General features: G+C 42.6%; 1 protein-coding gene across 1 annotated transcript in view; it reads right to left on the bottom strand.

The window, feature by feature from the left end:
• LOC133116275 (FERM and PDZ domain-containing protein 4-like) overlaps positions 1-15,978 on the bottom strand; it is a 70,210-nt gene extending 54,232 nt beyond the window's left edge. Inside the window, exons 1-3 of the mRNA XM_061225714.1 lie at positions 15,963-15,978; positions 13,862-13,930; positions 12,670-12,850 (exon numbers count right to left, since the gene is read on the bottom strand). Of these exons, the coding sequence (XP_061081698.1) occupies positions 12,670-12,850; positions 13,862-13,930; positions 15,963-15,978 (266 nt within the window). The remainder of the gene's footprint in view (positions 1-12,669; positions 12,851-13,861; positions 13,931-15,962) is intronic.
• Between the last annotated feature and the right edge of the window lie 9,046 nt (positions 15,979-25,024).

Genomic DNA, 25,024 nt, shown 5'->3' with positions numbered 1-25,024 from the left:
GGGTGGAAACTAGGCCCTATAGTTTAAGAAATTCAAACCTGGCTTGGGATAACTGAAACCAAGGGTAGCTTTATTGTATAGGTTTCGGTACAGGGGCAGCCTGTAGCCTACATGGCCGGGACCCAGAAGGTTGGTGATTGAAGCCCTGGTGTAGCCACAATAAGATCTGCACAGCTGTTGGGCCCTTGAGCAAGGCCCTTAACCCCACATTGCTCCAGGGGGATTATCCCCTGCATAGTCTATCCATCCATCCATCCATTATCTGAACCTGCTTATCCTGATCAGGGTCGCAGGGGGGCTGGAGCCTATCCCAGCATACATTGGGCGAAAGGCAGGAATACACCCTGGACAGGTTGCCAGTCCATCGCAGGGCACACGCACCATTCACTCACACACTCATGCCTACGGGCAATTTAGACTCTCCAATCGGCCTAACCTGCATGTCTTTGGACTGTGGGAGGAAACCGGAGTACCCGGAGGAAACCCACGCAGACACGGGGAGAACATGCAAACTCCGCACAGAGAGGCCCCGGCCGACGGGGATTCGAACCCAGGACCTCCTTGCTGTGAGGCGGCAGTGCTACCCACTGCACCATCCGTGCCGCCTACCCTGCATAGTCTAATCAACTGTAAATCACTTTGGATGAAAGCATCAGCTAAATATACATTAAAAAAAATATTACTGTATTGAATTATACTGGGGAAATGACGGTTGAAAGTACAGTCCAATATTTCCAAATATGGTCCAGTACAAAAGTTTAGCAAGTCATTTTTTGGATGGCATGTGCCACTGCATAAATCAGTTTCAGTCTTGCTTCCATTTTGTTCTTAGTATTAGCTGCTCAAGAATAGCAGGCATTGTACAACAATAAAGAGAATCATTACACTCAAACATCAGTGGATTAGCTGTGAATGAAGCTAGCATTACTCAGAATTTCATAATAAGGGCAATATGATAAGTGGATATCCCAGATCTCACAGGTAATAAGCATCATACAGTATATTATTTTATGTAGGATTTTGAGGAAGTCAGTGTGGCCTGTCTGCCTTGCACTCAGAGGCATTTTCATTCCGCGATTATTCAGTGTTATGATGGGACATGCTTCTGCAGAAAAATATGACATTTTAGTTAGGAGCAACAAATGATCACTGCATGTAAACCCGGTTTGCCGTCCACAGTTATGAGTGACATCTTTCATTGTTCGACACAAACAATGCATTACTAAGCCCTAGACAGACCCCAGAAAACTTATGAATCATATACATATAGAGACAAATGCATGATTCTTTTCTGATATGAATAATGGAAACGGGGATTGAATTGAATTGCTGACATTTCCGCTGCCTTTCCGGAGTAGTGTGCAAACCTGGAGGCACAACGTGAAAAAATAATTTTAGAAAGGCTACGGTACAGTGGCATCAAATTATATTTTAACAAGGACTGGGTGTCTAGGGTGGCAGAACACGTTTAATTCTGCCACACAATGGGAAGGTTTAATTGGCCAGGGTTCCACCGTGCTAGCGCTCATGCCTCAGCTGAAGGATTCCAGGCATAGGTGAGCATGGCAAAGCGATGACCTCACTGGTGTACCTGCTCGTAGGGGAGGGAGGGGCCTGAGCCCGCCCTAGAGGGTTTGTTGGCCCTAAACAAGAATGATGTTGTGGGCCCAAAGTGCTCCACCATAAATCACAGCCACCACTTAAACTTGAACCACTTAAAAGAGGGTCACAACCATCGTTAACCGTCAACGAATGGCAGCGGCCTGGTCTGGGTGGGATGATGTGAAATTCAAACAATGATACGCATAGAGTCTTTTAATCATTTTACTGTATCATTTTCTACATATATCTTTTGTAAAAATGTATTGTACAATTCTTAGCATGTTTTTACGCAATTGGCTTGAGCAAACTGCAAGTAATCTATCCTAGCCAACAACACATTTGAATGTTAAATAGCACTTTGCGTATGTACCCTCAATATGTGAAAGCTCAAATGAGTGCCAGCCCTGACGGAATATGACCAGAAGATGAACAGAGCATTTCAAAGGCACTGCTTATGGTCGGGACTCAAACTTTCTCATTCTTAGCTGGCAGGCCTTTCTTGGGACACCATTTAGTTATGATATTAGTAAATCTGTGAAGAATAAATACCTTTAGCAACTGGAGTACTCTCTTCCTGCCGTATCTCCTGTCAGTTGTCCCTGGGCGCGGCACTAAACTTGGCTAATAATAGCTACCGGGGAGCACCGCCACCTTCCCACGGCCTTAATCAAACAGCAGTGTCACGGGCGCCATTAAACGACAGTACATTAGGCACTGACTCAGCTCCAGTCCTGCATTATTTAATCAGCCATATTTCCTTTGGCAAATGGCCGGAGTATTTTTGATGCATATTATGAATTGTGTAACATTTCTGTTCTACAAGTGTTATCCAAGTAGGTATGGTGTGCTGGCTGCCATTTTAGTTTCGCTGGTTGTACTATTCAACTGAAACTGCAATTTCAACTTTTAAAATCTGAACTTGTCAAGTGACTGATCCAGAATGCCATTGAAATCCTGTTCATTGCAGAGGAAATGCATTCATGTTGGAATATTGAGTGGGAAGCAGAGACCAAGCTACAGATAAAAACATACACTTTCAGTCACCACATCAACAGTGACACTGAATAATTAAGACACGGAGGAGACAGCATGCTGAAATTTGGCCCACAGCATGACCTGTATAATTGAAAGTACTAAAGCAGACCTGAAATAAATAATTTCTAAACAAATATTCATGAAAGGGTTCCCTTGCACATTTCCACTCAAAAAAGTAACGAACCATGACCTGTGTTAAAAAGTATCAAGCTACTATCTGTATTATTTATGAAGTGTTTCCAGTTATAATCTCACAGAATCCTTGCAATGGCAGTTTCCCCCATACATAAAGGTAGTGTCTGAATAATTTCTGCAGTGCTGGCAGCTCATTCTTACCTTCACTTATAGATATGCAAGTAACAAAACCCAATTAAACTGTATATGCAAATTGGCATTTAACAACACAAAACAGCTCTGACATCATAGGTATAATACTTCAGCCCACCACTGATTTTCTGTATTAAAAGGAACAGTCAGATCAGAAAGGATTATGAAATCTTCAAGACACCTGATACATCCCAAGGGCTGGAACTGAATCCACTGTGGCCTGCAATTCCACAGGGCTTTGGATTTCTGACATTTTGACTGCTAGGTGCTTCTATCCTTCTGGGGTGCCTTGAAGGACCTTAGAAGGTGAGAGCCACACATACAGCCCCACACGCAGCCATACACACACACACACACACACACAGCTACACTCAGCCACACACACAGCCATACACACACACACACACACACACATACAGCCCCACACACAGCCATACACACACACACACACACACACACAGCCACACATACAGCCCCACACACAGCATACACACACATACACACACACACACACACACACACACACACACACACACACATACAGCCCCACACACAGCCATACACACACACACACACACACATACACACACACACACATACAGCCCCACACACAGCCATACACACACATACACACACACACACACACACACACACACACACACAGCTATACTCAGTCACACATACAGCCAAACACACAGCCATATACACAAACACACACACACATACAGCTATACACACAGACACGGATACAGCCACACACACAGCCACATACACACTCCTCAGGCTAGCTGTCAGTCACCCTGGTGTTGCTCATTAAGTTTCTCAGGCAAAGGCTGATGGGTCACGCCTAGTCTCTAATTTAACTGTCCAGTATGACTGCACGTGCCAGGTGTCCCGGTGTTGGAAATAGCATTTGGTGGTAAGAATATAAAATAATTCTCAAATTGACCAAAGTAATGCATCATCAGCCTGACTCACCATCTGACAGGGGTCATAACTAGAGCCCACAGGACTTCCTGGCCATGTGACGATTGGCAAGTAACCCGCATTTCTCTCATTGTCCTCAAGGTGTCACTGTACACACCGTTATCTTAGACACGATAATTCATCACGTATAATTATACCACCAAGGAAAAATTAGGAAAGAAAATTGTCAACACAATTCAGTATTAAGAAATGGTTTGATGTGTCAACAAAACTAAAACCTAGACACAACAAAAATATATGGAAAACTGTCAAAACAATATTGAAGAGAGTACAAAGTACCCAAAAGACAACAGACAAACAATTCATTTAAAATCTAAAAACCTAAAAAAAGGCAGAAACTTGTCCTCTGTCAGAAATCAAAAGAAATCACAATTACAGCCCAGACAGCAGGCATAATATTATTTATCAGTAGTGATATCACCTTGGAGACAACAAATAAACAGCAAAAGACAACTGCACAATGATGCCCTGAAGTTGAGGACCTGCGGGCCCCTCCATACAGAATCGCCTATGCCCAGAACCTGCTCCTGTCATTATCTCTTAGATACTGTATGCACTCTATGTTAGGGTTTTGTCAAATAGAACATATTGTGAAAATAAATACAAAATCTATGAAAACTCATTTCTGCAGGGACCCTCATTTTCAGTAATGTTTTTTTTAGTGCTGAATTCAGCTACTCAAGACTGAGAAAGTGCATCCAGAAAAAAGGCATGAAAAAGGTATTAAAAGACACCCTATACCCTGTAGGTACATAAAATGAGCAATGAGCAATTCATTCATATCTTTTTTTTGCACGCAAAGGTACCTATGACAACCCAAATAGAACATTACATTTACTTTCAGGGCACATTTAGGAAATGTCCATAAAGAACAAAAATGTACCTCCACTGTCCCTTCACTGCTGACTGAACACATTCATTACACCATGTTCCTCAATAATACATTAAAACCCTTAATTCAGTTAACAAAATAATACCAAGTGCTCTTCCCAGCCAACTCAAAAGGATACCTTTTTTCGAGCCAGCTCATTAATTTTTCAGAGCAGCAAAACATTTCTGATCCCAACCATGATGCAAAATTGTCCCCTCCGTTTTAATTTGGTGAATTGTCTGTCCTTAGTGTGGAGTAGAACAGTAAGTGATAATGTGCCAGCACACATTAACTTTGAAGTGAATCCACACACTTTACCAGCTCAGCTTGTGGTAATTAGATGATCATTTCAAAGGATAAATGCCCCATAATGGGATTATTTTTTAACAGAAACTAAAGCTCATCGTGCTGGGAAGGAGGGAAATAAAAGATACAAAGAAAGTCAGCAATTTCCATGGGCCCTAGTCAGGTGAAAACCGTGTTACGACAAAAATAATAATAGGCTGATATACAAGAGTCCAAAAATGTAGAAGATGCTAGCTATAAGGACAGGGTGTACATGTATGCGTTGAAGAACTGCAATATTGCACAATGTGTGATACTGTATGTCCATACATGCACATTTCACATCCATAATGGACTGCAGGCCATTTTCATGCACATTTCACATGACTCACCAGCCCTGCCCTTTGATTACACCTAAAACATTACAATAACCTCAACTACCCTCTGATCCATACAGAATACAATAACCCCAACTACTCTGATCCATACAGAATACAATAACCCCAACTACCCTCTGATCCATACAGAATACAACACAATAAAATAGTTAAATCAACAAATAGAGTACATATCGTACCTATTGGACCATACAGTATGTACTCTATTAGAGTTCAGTTAACACTGGACATTTTACAATGTTTGTTAAAGAATTGAAAAAAATTCAAAGGAAGAGCACAATGCTTTAAAATGGAGGTTTTTTAAATCCACAGCTGTTACAGGGAAGCCCCAACCCACATAAATCTGCCAATATGTCCAGCTCAGAGATTAAGTTGTCTGAGAGATTTGCTATTATTTTGCCGATTATTGAAACGATGCATTGCATGCATGACTGTAACAGAAAGGTGAATGATTTATTCACACGTTGATAATAGTCACGTGGAAAGGAGAGGATTTTTGCTTTGGATATGACGACTTATTTGACCATGCAAAATTCAACTGGTACAGAGTAGGCAAAGTATGGCCCCTGTTTGACTCGTATGTACTCTGTCAGAGTTAAATTTACACTGGATTTTTTACAGTCATTACTTAAGAGTCAGCACATTGGCCTAGAAGTTCCAGGACTAGGTGACCTGGGTACCTGGATCTGACCGGGGGTCTTGTAAAAAACCAAAAGCCCACAATACAGAATATACACTCACCAAGCGCTTTTTTAGGTTTATGAGATTATCAATGCATACAATCATGTAGACACGGGTCAGGAGCTTCAGTTAATGTTCACATCAACCATCAGAAGGGTGAAAAAATGTGATCTGAGTGACTTTGACCGTGGAATGATTGTGGGTCGCAGTCAGGATGGTTTGAGTATCTCAGAAACTAAATGGAGCAAAAAACAAAGCAAATGTAAAGTATGGGCAGCCACTATGGGCGCCTTTCATAGTCTGCCCATTTCGGAACCGGCAGTTCAGTTGAATTAATACTCAATTTGGCTTTCCCTAGCAGCAGTTATTCAGCTATGCTTTTTCATGAGTTAACACCCCGGAACACACTGACGGTTCCTCACAAACGCAGTAACTGTGCTCCATATTGAGCAGCACTGAGAAGCAAAATAATGCCATGAGCATGCCTGCCATTTCTCTGCTTCTATGCCTGCTCTACACCAGTCCGGTGGGAATAAACACCAGTTTTAGTGCCATATCAGCTCCATTAGCAACATTAAATCCCTGAATATTTCATTCCGTAGCATTCAAAATCAACGTTTGCAGCCTAGCTTCAGTGAAGTTCTTGAACAGTGTTTGTTCTCATGTGTGACATGTGCCTTGGCTTTGTCAACAGTAGTACAATGTACACATCACATCATTCAAAACAAGCAGGGACTTTAGCCTGAACAAGAATTCCACAGAGCAATGCGACTAAAACACATCTTGCGGTTGCAGTTGAAACTTTACTGTGTTGAATTAATGGATGAATTATAACAGCAGGGTCAGGTTGCAGAGGTCTCAGTTTGTATATCAAAGCAACCATCCGACTGGCTCTTCTCCAGTGGACCACTTGGCCTCGGCCTCCGTGGCATGTTCAGATATGCGATTCATTATTTACGTACATTTCTATTACATATTTATAGCCACGGTTTCAGTGGTCTTTTTTAGCAACTTTCGCCACATCTCATACACTCCATTAAACATCGGCCATCTCAGCTCTTTGGATGCAAGACGCCTACTCCTTCTCCCTGGCCGGGTTAAGACGTACTTTCTCAATTCACACCATTGGCTTTCCAGCTGATACTAACTCAAAATCATTAGCACTGTTCCCTAGAAGCTAAACCACATTTTCCCTCAAGCACCAACACTGCAGCATGTTCCATTTGATCAAGAATAGGGTGAAAAATGATACCTCAGACCACTGGAACACACAACATACTTCAAAATCTGAATAGTCCTCACACTCGAATGGCATTGGAAAAAAACACGCGATGGCATTGGACACCTCCATGCACATGTTCAGTGAATGCCTTTTGTGCATTGTGTTTGTTTGGAAGATTGTTGTGCGGATCCAACTACACCCCACGACCTCTCACGCTACAGTCCTTCATGCGTGACTGCTGGCTTTCACCTTTCCTTTTAAACGATTCAATTTTGCACCATTTCCCTTTAAATCGTTATATATATATTTTAGGTTTTCATGTCAACACAATAGATAAACACATTATGCTAAAGAATGTCACCGATAGGCCAGTCACTCTGCGCAGCCTTTAAGTTGCAGTTTTCTTGATTTGAGGCCAGATAATCTTCCTAAGGGATTTAGTCTCTGATCACAGGGGCTGTTTGTCATCAGCATCGCTGCAGTTCACTGAGTCGCTGTAATATCTGTTCTGCATGTCTGCAAATAAAGAATGCTTCACTGGATAGACCCTCATATTAAAAAGAGATTAAGAGATTTAGGGAGAAGGCTTCCATTTAAGCTATAAGCAAGGAAAAAGTCACAGAGGTATTCAGTTAGGTGTTCCATGGGATTTTCACACCGTTTTAGGGAAAGAATGAATGCTTGTCATATTCAGTGCAGTCCAAAGAAATAGAGCAGATTCATTATGTTTAGTACAGCACTGCTACTGTATATGTACAAAGACACGAGTAGATACAGGTCTGAAGCATCAACCCTTTAAGGTGTGACATCAGAAATATGTGATTAAAATGTTCAACACTGAACATCCTAATGCTGATGTAGCAATCACTACTCGTAACTGAAAGCAATATAATTCTACAACATTGACTTAGTATTTTGAAAAAACATTCCACAAAAAAATCTGCACTTCGTAAAAAAAAAAAAAGAAAGAAGTCAATTTATAGGTAATGGTCTACACACTACTGGAACTCAAATGGATTCTGATTCCATATCAATTCCATGTGAGTGAATTGATTAAACATTGAATAGACTGCATTAGCTCCACCAGAACTTTCTCCATATGAGATTGTAAGATACCCTTGGGCAGCTGAATTTTAGTCCCCATTTAAGGCTATGCTTCACTGGAACACGCTTTCAGCAGATACTAAGAGCTGTAGTAGAAAAGAAGAAACGTTGGCTTAAAGATGAAAAAACATGTAGCCATTCATATCTAAATGTAGTCTAAAAATAATATGAAGGTTATAACACTGTGTGCACAGTTTTTATTCTGACGCACCTTTCCATAAACCTAACTGTCTGTTGTTGGTTCGTATTTACAGTGCCTTCAGAAAGTATTGACCTTTCCTGAACCTTTCCTAAAATATTAATGCATTTCCCCTTCTCCACCACAGTACTTGTGGTCTGGCCTGAGTAAGGTTTGTGTTGTACCATATTTTCCATTTTGCTACAACGGACTAAATGGTGGTGGGCAGGTAAAAAAAAAAAGAATTCCATCTTGGAAACTCCATCACAAAGGTGCACAGGCAGTTCCTTGGTCTTCATTATAGTATGACTAATATGATAATGATTCGATTGTAAAACCTTGTGTTTATCCTGCAATCATGAGCAAAATAAACATAGCTGGACCATAAACATATTTATTGTGATCTCTGAAGAAAATAAGCTACACCTGGCCCAATTTAGGTCATCAATACAAAAAAGAGTGAACACTAACAGCCATTTTTGTGATAATGTATTGTATCTAATATATTTTCTAAGTTATCTAAACACTTTATTTAATTGTGGCATTGCAGAGAGTTACTAATAGGTGTATATGAAAAATACCAATCACATCTATTTTACATTTTCACTTCTATTTTAACTATTATTTGCAACCCAGCAAAATGGGACTTCCTGAAGGCACTGGAGAGACGGCATGCTGTAATGAACTGAAACCTGCCAAAGACCCACACATTGAATATAACATATCAAAGGACTGCACAAGCAAATGGGCTTTAGGCACATATGCACACTATATATGAAAATGCAGCATTCCTGTTTAATGTTGCACATGTTCCCGGAGATAGGAAACGCTCCTTTTATTGAATCGACAGTTGCCTACTCCGCAAAAATCCAGCAACTGCCCCATACGGGCCTCCATTCGGGAACTTATCCCACATCTTGTTCATTATGAATAGAAAACATTTTAAGATGAATTAAGTGATGCGGTTAGTAACATACTTTTTTCATATTCGATTCTGAATTCAGCCTTTAATGCATCTCATTAATGCAGAAAAATGTTATGTTATGAAATTCCATGGGGCAAGAAAATTATTTGACATTTATTAACTTTAAAAGAGGACACGTCATTGTACTGTACGTGAAAACAACACACCTCCTAAGCAATCCGATCTAGAGTATGTAAATAAAATTGTCGATTCTGTAATCGCTCTTTAATACCAGACAGTAATATTGCTCACCAAACAAACCCATTTTGTTTTTGAAAGGAGAACACTTGTAGTAATTTCACAGTGTGTAAAACAGGGAGGCGGAAGTGGGTGTTTAATGGCAGACAGGACGCAGCGGAGGTTAAACAGGAGAGAGAAATGAGAGTGCAGCCCTGCAGGGTAAACACAGGAGGAGATGAGAGTCAGGGCACAGTGGAATAACAGTGTCTTCTCCAAACGTGACACCATTTATTCTCTCTGCTGCATGGGGCTCAGAGAGAGATTCACCGCTTCAGAATTCATGAGGGCTGTGTGTGTGTGCGTGTGTGTGTGTGTGTGTGAGTGTGTGTGTGCATGTGGGTGTTATGTATGTGTGTATGTGCGTGAGCGTGCATGTGTGTGTGCTTGTGTGTGTGTATGTGTTATGTGTTGTACGTGTGCGTGTATGCATTCTGTGTGTATGTGCACAAGCGTGCATGCTTCTGTGTTTGATTGTATAAGTATGTGTCTGTCTATCTGTGCGCATGAGTGTATGAGTGTGTCAATCAGTTTGGATTTACCTGTGTGTTTATTTGAATGCATGCGAGTGGTTATGAATCTACGTGCGTGTGTGTATGTGTTTGTGTGCGCGTGTGTGACAGTGGGTGTGAACACACATGGGTGCACACTTGTGCGTACACATTACAAACAGAGAGAAGTCTTGTCAGAGATTATTTTTTATTTTTTTTTACTAATAAAATGAATAAGCTGGTCATAACATCAGACAGTATGACACTGCAGTGAGAAAGTAATTGTTTACTCAACCGCTACACTCACTGCACACACTTTCTATTTTAGATCACATCTAAAAGCGCATCATTACAGTGTCTCTCTCCTTCATCTCCTACAAGCTTAGCCCTGCAGCAACATAACACACACAGACAGTATATCAGTAACTTTATGCCCCGTGTATCTGAGCACATACACTTAGCTGGCCTACTGGTCTCACATAGAAGTACATAGAGCAATCTACACTCACTGAGCACTTTATTAGGAACCTACGTATTCAATTATCTTATCAGCCAATGTTGTGGCAGCAGTGCAATGAATAAAACCATGCATTATATGGGTCTGGAGCAGATCAACCATCAGAATGTGAAAAAAAAAAATGTGCTCTCTGATTTTGACCTTGGCATGATTGTTGGTGCCAGATGGGCTGGTTTGAGTATTTCTCTGTAACTGCTGATCTCCTGGGATTTTCACACAATAATCTCTAGAGTTTTCAGAGAATGGTGTGAAAAACAAAAAATATCCAGTGAGCAGCAGTTCTGCGACCAGAAAAGCCTTGTTAATGAGAGAGGTCAGAGGAGAAGGGCCAGACTGGTTAAAGTTGACAGGTGACAATGATGCAAATACTGTACCCACGCCTGCAGTAGAGTATCTGTGAACACACAATGCGTCAAACCTCTAAGTGGATAGGCTACAGCAGCAGAAGACTTTATTTGAAAAATAAGTCAAATAAATATCTAATGAAGTGCTCACTGTATGTATATATGTGTGTTTAGCAATCTAAACATGCAGGCACACAGGTACACACATATGCACGCGCGCGCGCACACACACGCACGCACGCACACACAAACATACAAACACAAACACACACACACAGCAGCCCATGTGTAAGTTCACAGTGAACCCTCACACATTAGCTGAGAAACACTATGAATAGTTTAGACACATAGTCACACCAGCTCACAGCAAACACACGTTCCCACACTGCTCCGTAGCACATCAGAGAAATTAGAGTAGAGCTTGTTTATCGCATGTGTGTGCAACTTCTTTTTCTTCAGGGAACCAAGTTGGAACCTCAGACTGATACATAAGTAGAACATTATAAGAGGGAACACACACGACCCAGACACGGCTCAAGGAGCTCTTGAATCAGCAACTCTTAAATAACAGCATGTGATGTAAATGCTTGCACATCATCCCTTCTTAGAGAAGCATGCCAACTCTGACTTCTTAGGATTTGTTTATGGTATTGTCCAAGCATCGTATACTGCTGCATCACATCCATAAAATAAAGTACAACTAAACCCCAGACATGGCAGAAATAATGCACAACTGAACTCGGCACCTTTGTGCCAGAAGTGAATGGAAACTCACCACAAACAGTAGTAGTTATAGACCTCTTTATGGTAATTTTGTTCTCAGATCAAAGATATACTCAGATATGAGTTTCAATACAACAAGAAATTTCAACCATGATAATTTGTTCAGCACACATCCAATAACCTACAGTGTGGTCGGCTCTGGTCATGCAAGAATCAAAGGTTGGAGAAATCACTGGTTTGCACTAAAGTTCAATGCATTGAGTACAACATTAAGTCAATTTCTTAAGCCATACTCACTCATAATCCGGCATTATTGTACATATTCTTTCTTTCTCTTCCTCTCATCTACACTACAAGCACGTCCAAATGCATTGCCTCCTTTTGAACTTTGAGGATCACAGAAAAAAACACAGCCCTGCAGCCCAAATCCAATCCTAAACACCGGCGCTACAAGTAAGTCCATGCAGTGTGCCGGTTCCCCAGGTTCTACGGTTCTGTGCCAGGGGTTCCTCCCTCCACAGGAACCCAACCCAAACTCACCCCGACAGCTTTGCCATCTTCACCAAGCCGAACAGGTCCATGTGTGCCGGAGACTGCGGTGAGAGCTGGGGGGGGGGGGGGGGTCTGTTTGTTTGTTTGTTTTTAGAAAACGCAGTTATTCCAGCTCCATGGTGCTAAAGGTCTGTTTAACGAGCGCGCTCACAGTAAATCGCAGGGAAAGGCGCTGAGCGGGCAGCGCTGGGAGGTCAGAGGTCGCGTCCGTCCCCACCTCTGCGCCGGGAGCCTCCTGCACGGCATCTCTCTCAGCTTCCGCCAGCCTGCGTCCCGCAGCTCAGCTCTCCGTGGCACTGCCGCGATGTGCCGGGGAACAGCCCGAGCCACGGCTTAGAGAGAGAGAGGGAGAGAGAGGGAGAGAGGTAGAGAGAGAGAGAGGGAGAGAGGGAGAGAGAGAGAGCAGGAGAGAGAGAGAGAGCAGGAGAGCAAGAGCGAGAACCAGAGACAGAGCAGGAGAGGAGAGAGCAAGAGAGCAAGAGAGAGAGAGAGAGCGTGCAAAAGGAGGAGGGATATAGGGAGGGAGGGGAGATGCCAATCACTGCTGATGGATTCTCCCAGCTCCCATGGTTCCTCCTGCTCTGAAGCAAAGGACAGAATCATCAATTTCCAGCCTGTGAGCTCAGCTATTTTACAGGCTGAGAGAGAGGGAGAGAGAGAGGGAGGGAGGGAGGGAGGGATGGAGGTAAAGCAGGATGGGAGGCTGAGAGAGAGGGGGAAGGAGGAGAGGCACTGAGAGAGGCAGTGTGGAGCTCCTGTGGTGCAGCAGAATGACCCTGTCACTCCTCCTATCTGTGGTGCTAAATAAGCAGTGGAGCCCTCTACCATTACATGCAGAGCACACAGGCTGGGCTGTGTAATTAAACACACATACGCGCACACACACACACACAAGCACACACGTGCACGCGCACACATGCACACATCCACCCACCCACGCACACACGCACACACGCACACACACACACACACACACACACACACACAGCAGTCCATGTGTGAGCTTATAATGAACCCTGAAATATTATACGGTCACACACACACACACACACCAAGTAGCTCAGAGTGTACACACACACACACACAGACACACAGACACAGAGCAGGCCATGTGTGAGCTCATAATGAACCCTCAAATATAAGGTCACACACTGTATGAGTAGTTCAGAGTGCACACACACACACACACAAGCAGGGCTGGCCATAAATCACATTTGTGTCAGGCAGTTCAGCTCAATGGGGCATGACAGGCACTTACAAACAAGAGCTGCGATGGCAATGCTGGAGCAAAGACCCAATATGCATTTAAAGATAATGAACCTCGTGTGCAAGATTTGTGTCACGTGACCCTGCCGCAGTGCCAGCAGACAGGTCCTGAGACTCGTCCCCCTCGGCTGGGTGGAAGAGCCGGGCTGGAGTGTGAGAGAGGGCGGAACAGAGGGAGGAATGGGAGCCACAGTCAACATCCCGTAGGGCAAGAACTACTTCCTGTGTGCTGTGTCCACACGCACTTGAAAAGCAGGGTCCCAGACAAATATACCAAACAGGAAATTAGAAGAACTTTGAGGTTTGTATGGTGTCGTATCTTTTGTTTTATAGTGAAAATAAAACAATGATTCTCAATTTTGGAAAGACTAGATCCGCTGCCACTGAATTTGCATTGCAGCAATCTACACGATCTACTGAAAGACCCCTGTATTGCGACTCATTTTATGAATAATTAGCAGAACAACAAATGTTAACCCACTTTTTCCAGGGCTTAAACAAGCTTGAATCATAAGATAGGAACAATCTATGAAGATGAAATCAGGGTTTGTGCAGCATGTTGACGTTGTCATATTTGGGCTTTGCAATCCTCCAAGCCCCAGAGTAATATACTTTCGTGAAATTCTCTGAGAAATGGATGTTCACATAAATGAAATGTCACAGAAACAGTTAGGAACTGGCAGACATTTCAAATTACAACTGAAATTCTATCCACAGAAACCATCGACTCGAATCAGGTTTAAATACAATGTTCTTCACATTTTTACATTTGCCTCACTCCTATATGCACACTTTACTTGCTAACCTTGCTTTAAGTTTCCATGATGGTGATCTATGGAAACCGAACTCCAGAGGCTAACGCCATGTTTAGAAAGTAAGAATGAAGGGATTAATTGACTCAGATAAACGTGAGGGCTTTTTGAGACATTCACAGCTACCGGCTACAAATTGAGAAATTAACTATTAATGTGGTGTATGCCGCACTACAAAGACTAGAATAAAGCAAGAAATTACTTACTGTACCATTAATAACCTTCTCTGGTTACACTTTTCAATAAGATTCATGAATTGCCATTAACTAATATAACTGTTAACATGAATTAATGATGGACAAATACATTAATTAAGCATGAAATTAACTTTTCATTAGTTAATGCATTTGTTAACAATATAGTTGTACAGGCATATTTATACATTAGCAAACCATAGAATGAACTTATAATTAGTTAACCATTGACACATACATGAACTGACGTTTTCATTCCAATATGATGAATGAACAAAACATGTTTAAATATCTGAACATTTAAATACATTTACATTTGAACATTATATTAATTAATGTTGACATTATGATTTCACCTTAAGAAGATGAAAATAATTATGATGATGATTACAATTTAACCAAGAGTGCTATTCAGTGGGGTCTAACTGTGTTGATACATTTTTAGGAAACAGGTTGATCAGTCCCTAATGCCAGAAGAAAAAAGAAATGCTTGGAGATTAATTATTAAATAATGATAGTGCCCCAGTATTCAGATTTCTGGATTGAACAGCTGCAATAATCCAGCGGGGAGTTTCCTCTTCTCAGAATATGTAATCCATGATAAAACACAGCTTTCCTCGGGAAGAGGATACTGCGCAGAAAACATCCCTGGGTGCATGACAAAGTGTGTGTAATCTCGCAGCGAATATCAGGTGATCTTAAACCGCTAACTGTCACCTATCAGAGGAAAGGGCTGTGCTGTGTTTAACCTACCATCAAAGAGTCAAACAAAGAGTTGTTTCAGTTGCTGCAGTTTCAACTGCCGAAGAGTACATAAATGAATGAATGAGCTGAGTTAATGTGGCTTTCAGAGCGCTAAACGAAACACGCTTTGGTCTCGTTTCAGCCCGTGTGTTCTGAAAATGCAAATCGACTGCTTCCCTGAACAGATTGCACGGATGAAAATGAAATTCTGTTACAGATGACACAAGGGCTGCTATCAATTAAAACTGCTACTATCAATATATAAGACTCTTAGAACTTAGAGCTGTGACTAATTTTTGAAATGGTATGGCTGCCAACTAATGCCCCATTGCAAATAATACCAACATGAAGATTTAGTGCGGAAGAGAAATATAGTATTCTTGGGCAACATCATCATAATGAGCTACATATGTACAAAGCATTCTTACAAGTTTCCATTGGCATGGCAACCAGATAGTGCCATGTGGTGCAAACAGGAGAAATTGCAAAATAAAAATAAAAAAGGTTCATACTGGAATCTTAAATTTGTCTTGCATTAAAGTGTCAATGTGTATTTTTTTCCTAAATAAAAACTAAACATATTTGATACCTTCTCACAATGGCATGTGTCAAACATTATTCTCTCAAGGCTTCTTTCTCCAAATATTCTATATTCTATGAAAAATAAATAATGGTCCCATTAAACAGCTCCATTTCAAATGGAACGCTCTGGTATTGGTGTGAAATGAACTACCAGTGACCACAGATGTTACTAAATCCACCAAACTGAAAAATGATGGTTAGACACTTTGAAAAAGAGTGTATTTTTGTTATAAAAGCTCCCACAAACATCTTTGTACGCAGCACACTGTATCACTCAGACCACAGGTGTCAAACTCCAGTCCTGGAGGGCTGCAGCGTCAGCTGGTTTTTGGGATGTTCGGCACCTCATGTCATCGATTGGCTAGAGAATCCACAGATCTTGTTCTCAAGGCCTTCATTGACAGCTGATTGGAAGGAAACCCCAGAAACCAGCAGAAACTGCAGCCCCAGTTTTCAGTTTGACACGCTTGCTCAAGACTAACGCGACCAGCTGTTAGTAGCTAAAGGAAAGAGCGAGGCAAGAAATAGTGGGTCCACATGAGAAAGAAAAGACCTTGATGCCAGACTAGATATCGCTCCGGTTGCCATATTCCAGGCCAGGCACTGCACGAGAGACCATCAGAATATAGAAACAGCTCAGCAATAACAGAACCTCACTTCACTGGTTAATGAAGAGAGACTACATCCAAGAAGCTCAAGTCTTTCAAAAATAATGATTGAGAAAGCCCTCTAAATCCACCCAGCAGCAGTCGCATACAGAAGTGTCATCGCTCGTTAGCGTTCTGACAGCGAATCAGAAGCCTCAGTCAGGGTGAAGCCGGCCGTGAGGAGAGCTGATATTCTCAGCGTGCTGTCTCGGGACCAGGCTTTGGTATTCAGCGTCCGTAGCTCTGTATCTGTATCTGGAGCTCAATCTCCGGTCACCCTGCGTATCCCCGGCGAAAAAACGATGGAACGCCCTTGCTTCACGCACGTATTTACCCTTTTCACTCAGAGCTAATGATGAACAGCCCTGTAGAGTGGGAACATGCTGCAGCCCACATCAATTGGCAACCACAGACATGCGGAAGACGGGATCGATTGACATTTGGCAAACTTAAGAGAGAGCCCTTAGAAAGGAACAACGAAATTGTGCAATGCAAAAATGCATTTGATTCTACACAGACGTAGGCGATTTTACATGGGCTATAGCTATATTGCACCTACTGTAGTAGCAGTATACGCTTCAGAGCACAAACACTGCTTTAGCCAGTGCTGGTGTTTTGGGCTTCAGGTCACGAATACATCACCAGATTTATGGACTTCAGGATACGAACCATGCTCTCATGTCTCAGTTTTCATGCAAGCAACACGAGTACCATTTGGTAATGGCAAAATTATACATTTGAATGTGTCAACAGCTCTCGACAGATATCTGCTTGAATCCACTAAGAGTGGTTAATGAATCTGGAAATTGGTTCCAACCACTCTGGAGTGCAATCAACTCAATACTGTCATTACTCAATACTAAATACCATCAACTCAATAATGTCATTTAATTATACAGCGGGTAAAATAAATATTGAACACGTCACCATTTTTCTCAGTAAATATATTTCTAAAGGTGCTACTGACATGAAATTTTCACCAGATGTCGGTAACAACCCATGCAACCCACACATGCAAAGAAATCAAACCTTGATGTCCATAAATTAAGTTATGTGTAATAAAATGGAATGACACAGGGAAAAAGTATTGAACACATGAAGAAATGGAGGTGCAAAAAGGCACCAAAAGCCAAGACAACAGCTGAAATCTATCAGTAATCAGAAAGCAATCCTGCCCCTTGTCAGTGCAAATTAATATCAGCTGGTTCGGTCCCAACTGATGGCTTATAAAAAGGTGTCTCATTGCCATGGTGTCACACAAGAAACATCTCATGATGGGTAAAAGCAAAGAACTCTCTCAAGACCTTTGCAACCTTATTGTTACAAAACATACTAATGGCATTGGTTACAGAAGGATATCTAAACTTCTGAATGTTTCAGTGAGCACTGTTGGGGCCATAATCCGGAAGTGGAAACAACATCATTTCACCATAAACCGGCCACGACCAGGTGCTCCTCGCAAGATTTCTGACAGAGGAGTCAAAAGAATTATCAGAAGAGTTGTCCAAGAGCCAAGGACCACTTGTGGAGAGCTTCAGAAAGACCTGGAATTAGCAGGTACAATTGTTTCAAAGAAAACAATAAGTAACGCACTCAACAGCCATGGCCTGTATGCACGCTCACCACGCAAGACTCCATTGCTGAAGAAAAAACATGTTGAAGCTCGTTTAAACTTTGCTGCACAACATTTAGACAAGCCTGTGAAATACTGGGAGAATATAGTCTGGTCAGATGAGACCAAAATTGAACTCTTTGGATGCCATAATACACACCATGTTTGGAGGTCAAATGGCACAGCACATCACCCCAAAAACACCATACCAACAGTGAAGTTTGGAGGTGGGAACATCATGGTGTGGGGCTGTTTTTCAGCATACGGCACTGGCAAACTTCATGTAATTGAAGGAAGGATGAATGGAAAAATGTACCAAGACATTCTTGATAGAAATCTGCTGCCATCTACCAGGATGATGAAGATGAAATGAGGGTGGACATTTCAGCAAGACAATGATCCCAAACACACAGCCAAGGAAACTCTCACTTGATTTCAGAGAAAGAAAATAAAGCTGCTAGAATGGCCCAGCCAATCACCTGACTTGAATCCAATAGAAAATCTATGGAAAGAACTAAAGATTAGAGTTCATAGAAGAGGCCCACGGAACCTTCAAGATTTGAAGACTGTTTGTGTGGAAGAATGGGCCAAAATCACACCTGAGCAATGCATGCAAGTAGTTTCTCCATACAGGAGGCATCTTGAAGCTGTTATTACCAACAAAGGCTTTTGTACGAAGTATTAAATAAATGTAACTAAGTGTGTTCAATACTTTTTCCCTGTGTCATTCCATTTTATTACACATAACTTAATTTATGGACATCTAAGGTTTGATTTCATTGCATGTGTGGATTGCATGGGTTGTTACCGACTGATCTGGTGAAAATGTCATGTCAGTAGCACCTTTAGAAATATATTTACTGAGAAAAATGGTGACGTGTTCAATACTTATTTTACCCACTGTATTTGTCATCTAGTTCTGTATTTTGCCTGTTCTGGCATGCATTCCATAATTTGAAATTATATTTAATGTTGATTGGCTGATGATGGCACAGATATTTATTTTAATTCTCACTTATAAACTTTCATGCTGCATGAATATGGCAAATCAATAAAAATCAACATTTGCTGTTCTTCACTGGAACTAAATTCTATTACAAATGTGTGTGCCTGTTCCTCTGCTGTTCTGCTCCATGACGTGGAAATCAATGTTGGTGATTCAGAAGTCAATGTGAAAGGACCAGCCTTAATTCATCTGGAAAACTCAGCTAACCAAATATGTGATTACAATGTTTTTAAAAGAACATTCTAATGCTGACGCAACAATCTAGAACACTACGTCACGTAGAGTCGTACTTGGGAAGAGCAACACAACATTCCAAAAGAACCTCTTCAAACGGATAAAGTGGGAGTGAACCACAGGACAACCCCCTATCCTCCTTCCCTTCCAAACTCCAGTGGTTTTCTGGGACAGGAGCGATGGGGGTCAGCGATGCGCGTGACTCCGCCGCACCTCATTCCCAACAGCACCACTGCCCCCAAACACTGACTGGAGGGAGCGGACCTGGACCCGTCTAAACCAATTATACAGCTCCCGATGAGAAGTGGCCCCTGTGATGGCTGGCCAGTGATATTTGCCTGGGTAGTGCACCGTGTATTTGTGATATTTGTCTTGAGCCCAGCTGAGGGTGGTCACACACGGCGGGGGGTGAGGAGGACGCTGTTATCAACGCCTGCGCTGACCTGAATGACAGCGGTGTGATTCAGGCTATTCACAGGACGACATCGTACACGCATGCCTGCTTATTTAGGTGCCTGAGATACATGATAATTATGTAAAGAAACACAAGCAATGGCAGGAGGTGGTAGCTACGGGGGGTGGGGGGTGGGGGTCATCTAGCATGTTCCGCCTTTTGTTTCTCCGTACTGATTTTCAAAGTGATTATTACATTTAAAATACATACTGCAGTTGCATTGTTAGGCTGCAGTGTATTTGAAATGTTTTATAGTAGTTTAAATGTGACATTCTCATTCAATTAACTAAACTGAATTTGTACATGAAGGCTAGCAGTTTCCTGTTGACACTAATGCAGAACCATAGCTTCAAACTATACTACACTATACAATGATAAGCTATAGTGTACAGCACAGTGCAGTATTTGGACAGCAACATAATTGTACTGTCTGGCTCTGTACTTCAGCATATTGGATTTGAAAACAATGAATAAGAGGTTAAAGTAGAGTGTCAGCTTTAATTTGTCACTGCCCTTTGTCACTGTCAAAACACTTACAGACTGTACCGTACATATAACTCAGTGGAGTGTATCCCATAATTCACTTCTGTATAGCTAAACTATACTACACTACACACTACACGACAGGGCGGCCTGTAGCATAGCGGTTAAGGTACATGACTGGTGGTTTGATTCCCGGTGTAGCCATGATAAGATCCGCACAGCAATTGGGCCCTTGAGCAAGGCCCTTAACCCTGCATTGCTCCAGGGGAGGATTGTATCCTGCTTAGTCTAATCAACTGTACGTCGCTCTGTATAAGAGCGTCTGCCAAATGCCAATAATGTAATAATGTAACGGATTATACACTGGCTTCAGATCTGCTACAGTACAAGTGTGATCCCAAAACTGCATGTGAGATGTCACTGCAGTGTAGTAATAAAAATATTTCTGTAACACATGGTTGCTGTAGGACTAAAATATTCATCAAACAAATGTGTTATGGAGGGAACTTGAATAATTTTCATGTGCATGTTTTTGTAGTGAATATTTAATGCTCTCAGCTGAGAGTATGTTGTGTTATGGGCACTGGGGTGGAAAGCACAGATCCCCTCAGATCTCTCCCAACATTTTACGGTTTGTGAGATTTGTTGGTCTCAGATCTTTAGAGGTTGAGTGTAAGAGCGGCATTTGTATCCCCCAGGTGCACGTAACACACGTGTTTAAAGCAGCCTGCCTATTCACAGGTTCTGAGTGAAGCTTCCCTGACAGTCTCTCGGCAATGCAACCCAGGATGAGGCGCGAGTCATATTCCCATTTACCTTAACCTGCCTTTATGCTATTTACACTTGAGATTTTAAACACACAAGAACAGCACGTTAAAATCATATTTCAACAGATGTACTTTGCTGAGCTACTTGGGAGCAGTGGGCAGCCACAGTGTAGTGCCTGGGGGAAGACCGCAGTTCCGAGGCCAGTGCCTTGGTCAAGGGCAACGGCAGGAGTGCACCTAACCTGCCATGCAGGTCTTTCAGTGTGGGAGGAAACCAGCGTACCTGGAGGAAACCCACGCAAACACAGGGAGAACAGGCAAACTCCAAATCCAAACACGTGAACCGGAGCCAAGCTAAAGGTAACTGTTGTAGATTGTCAGGCAAATTGTTGCAAAACATTTTTGGCTTTTTTCATTACTGAAAGCAATGACCATATACGGTATATCATTGTTGTTGTCACTTGGGATTACCCGATAAATCAACCCAAATTTCTAAGTACCAGTCGGTAAACACAATAAGGTTAATATTAGCATAGTAAAAGTGACACATAGTTTACAGCACACAGATACCCCACAGAAAAAGAAAAATGTATTTTTCATAATGGATAATATTTCTTACACAAAATGTGCCATGACATAAATCATATAAATGCGCGAAAGGGAAAATCTGCTGTTAAGCACAGCATGAAGTGTGGCCCGAGGTCAGACTGGAATGCCGATTTTCTGCTGAACACAATCAATTTTAAAACACACAGGGAGAGAACAGCCATTAACTCCCAGCTTTAGGTGTCCATTAATAACACACTGAAAGCAACAGTTATCCAATTCTGAGTGATGAAGTGAGCTAAGTTTGAAAAATCGAATTATCTGATGCTCAGCGAGACCATAGCTTTCACTCAGTCTCCCGTATCTCATGTTAGTGAACGTATATTTTCCTGTTATGGATAATATCCTGGTACATCATGTGCTCAGTGTAAAATATAATTGGGCTGAACGCAGTTTTCACCCTGGAGCTAACCACTGAAAGCACAACGTGTGCCAGCAATACACAGATAACCACACCCGTAACGCTGGCTAACCTCATAATGCTAACTGCATCAACCCAGAGCTAACCACAGAAGCACATAGAGCTAACATTTGTGCTAGCAAACAGAGCCAACCATGCCAACATACAATGCTACCACCGCTAACCAACAAAACTAACATAGTAACACACGGGGAGAACTAAACCAGGCTTATAGTACTCCTGGGCCCAGTATTCTGACTCTTCCTCTGTTGGAAAGCCAGTCCCGTTAATCAATATTATCAGCATACCATGCAGCAGCTTCAGCTCTAATCAACATCACCGAAGCCCTCTGTGAAATCAAGTGGCAGCATTCCTACACATCGATTAACAGGGCTTAGCCATGCTCAGAATGAGATGAGTTATTCACTGACTCCGCCGCGGCACTGAATAATCCACAAGAATGGGATGTGCCCGTCATTCACAACAATCTGTTCAAATACCGCACTGAACTGCCGAACACCGGGCTTATATTCACGGCTAGGGCGGATTTGTTCCCAACACAGAAACAACTGCAAGGTCAGTACAGAAAAGCAGCCACATATGCATATTCATGTAATGCATGGAGTAGAAAGAAAGGTCACCTATCACAAAATCGCCGACGGCAAATCCATGTATGGCATGGGTTTCTCGTACATCTTAATTTCCTGAAGCTGCGATGAATTTGCCATAAGATTAAAGTCGAGCTGTGACCCACACACTAATCGCACTGACCCAGCCTGGACTCCAAGGTCGGTTCGGAGCTCAACTGAAAGCCATCAAAGGGAAATCTTTCTTCTGGCACCAGGTTTGTAATCTCAGCAAGGTCAAAGTTTGAAGTAAATTCCAGCCTTAATCTTTGGGGCTGTTGTAAAAGTGGAATAGGACTAATGTGCTGCCCTGCTCCATTCAACTCCATTCAGCGTGTGTGTGTGTGTGTGTGTGTGTGTGTGTGTGTGTATGCATGTGTGTGTGTGTGTGTGTGTGTGTGTGTGTGTGTGTGTGTGTCTGTGTATGTGTGTGCCTCCATGCGTGTGTGCGTACAAACAGGGTGAAAGCTTTGTTGGTTGCTCTTTGGGGGAGAAGTTCATTATTTTTTTCTCATACTAAGAACTGAAATGGACATAATTTACAGTGAATTTCACACAATAAGTGACGATGTCTGTGCACATCAGATGTACTCAAATTCACCACACACCTCATCTCTCAAATCAAATGATATCACTGTATTACTGATCCCACTGTGTTACTTATCTCACTGTATTTCTCATTTCACTGCATTTATCTGTGCAGATGACAACAGCCCATCTGCACTCAGGTCCCATTTTCACCGTAATCTCAGAAAATATCGGAGCCAGAGACAGAACGCCCGGGGTCGGGTATGAGTGCAACTGGCTAAAGAATCACATTCTTACATCACAAGCAATGATACATTTTCCAAATCAACTAAATAATTGTGTCGACTACATCTCCCTCACAGGACACTAGACCTCATTCAAGTATCATTGAGCACATGATCAGCAGTATACAAAACATCTTATAACAACTACTACAAATAATAATCATTTGAATTATGCATTTTATTAGTATGTACTATTATTAATATTATTATTATTATTATTATTATTATTATTATTATTCATGCAGTCATGCAGAATGGAGACACATGACCCCTATGAGAATGAATGATAAATTAGGAGTCTCCCTTTATTGAGCAGACACAGTGTAAAATAGCACGGCTGCCACGCGACCGCACCGCGTCAGGACCACAAAGCGACCGCACCGCTCTACTCACTGAATGACCGTGAAGACTCCCAGCTGGCCGCCGCACGCATCCATTTCCTTGAGGGAGCTCCGGTGAACTGTGACCGTCCTGCTCCGGGGGCCGGGGGGGGCGGGCAACATCGCGCACAGCCCGTTCCCCGGCGGTCCCGCGGCGGGTTTTTTCCGGATCAGCGCTCTCCGCTGGGAATGGGCGCCGGGTTTATCCGGCTCATCTGGGGCCGGCTCTGAACACGCGGCGGGGTTATGAACACACGGCTCGTTCCCTGGCACGCTGTCGCCGTCACGGGCCGGTAGCCCGAGGGGGAGAGCGCCTGACTAATGAAACAGCACAGAATTCCGGGCCAGCGCTCCCACAGACCAGAGCGGGATCGATGCCGCACAGCTGCGCCCCGACGCACCGGACAGCGGCCGAACAAAGACACCCGATCCCCTCCGTCAGCGCATCGCTCCCGCTGCCCTCAGTCTGCAGGAGAGGAGCGTCATAACAGCACAACCCAAGAACACTGGAAGAATGGGCCCACGAAGCGCCTACAGATCTGGAACCCATTTACTCGCCTGAGTTTGGGTAGTGTCCTTGGGGTTATGGTCTCGGTACTTCTCTGGAGTATTCATGTCTCAAAACAGACAACCCCCCTCCCCCCACCAACTAATCTAAGGCTGCAGGGAACCAAGGTGAGGTATTGGGTGCATGGCTGACGTTGGTGTTTGGAATCTGGCCACAAAACTTTTGTCGTCCACGCTCCCTGAAAAAAGCCAGAGAAACTGCCTTCATGTCACTGACTACTAAGCATACACTGCCCCCTTCCTTTGAACCTCTGGCTTTGGTGTTGAAGGTATGTGTGTATGTATGCATGTAGGTGTATCCAAATGCATGTGTG

This window comes from Conger conger, chromosome 17 (genome assembly GCF_963514075.1).
Source record: "Conger conger chromosome 17, fConCon1.1, whole genome shotgun sequence".
Classification (NCBI taxonomy): domain Eukaryota; kingdom Metazoa; phylum Chordata; class Actinopteri; order Anguilliformes; family Congridae; genus Conger; species Conger conger.
Note: the sequence above shows the minus strand (reverse complement) of the source record. Positions and strands in the feature narration are given on the sequence as shown.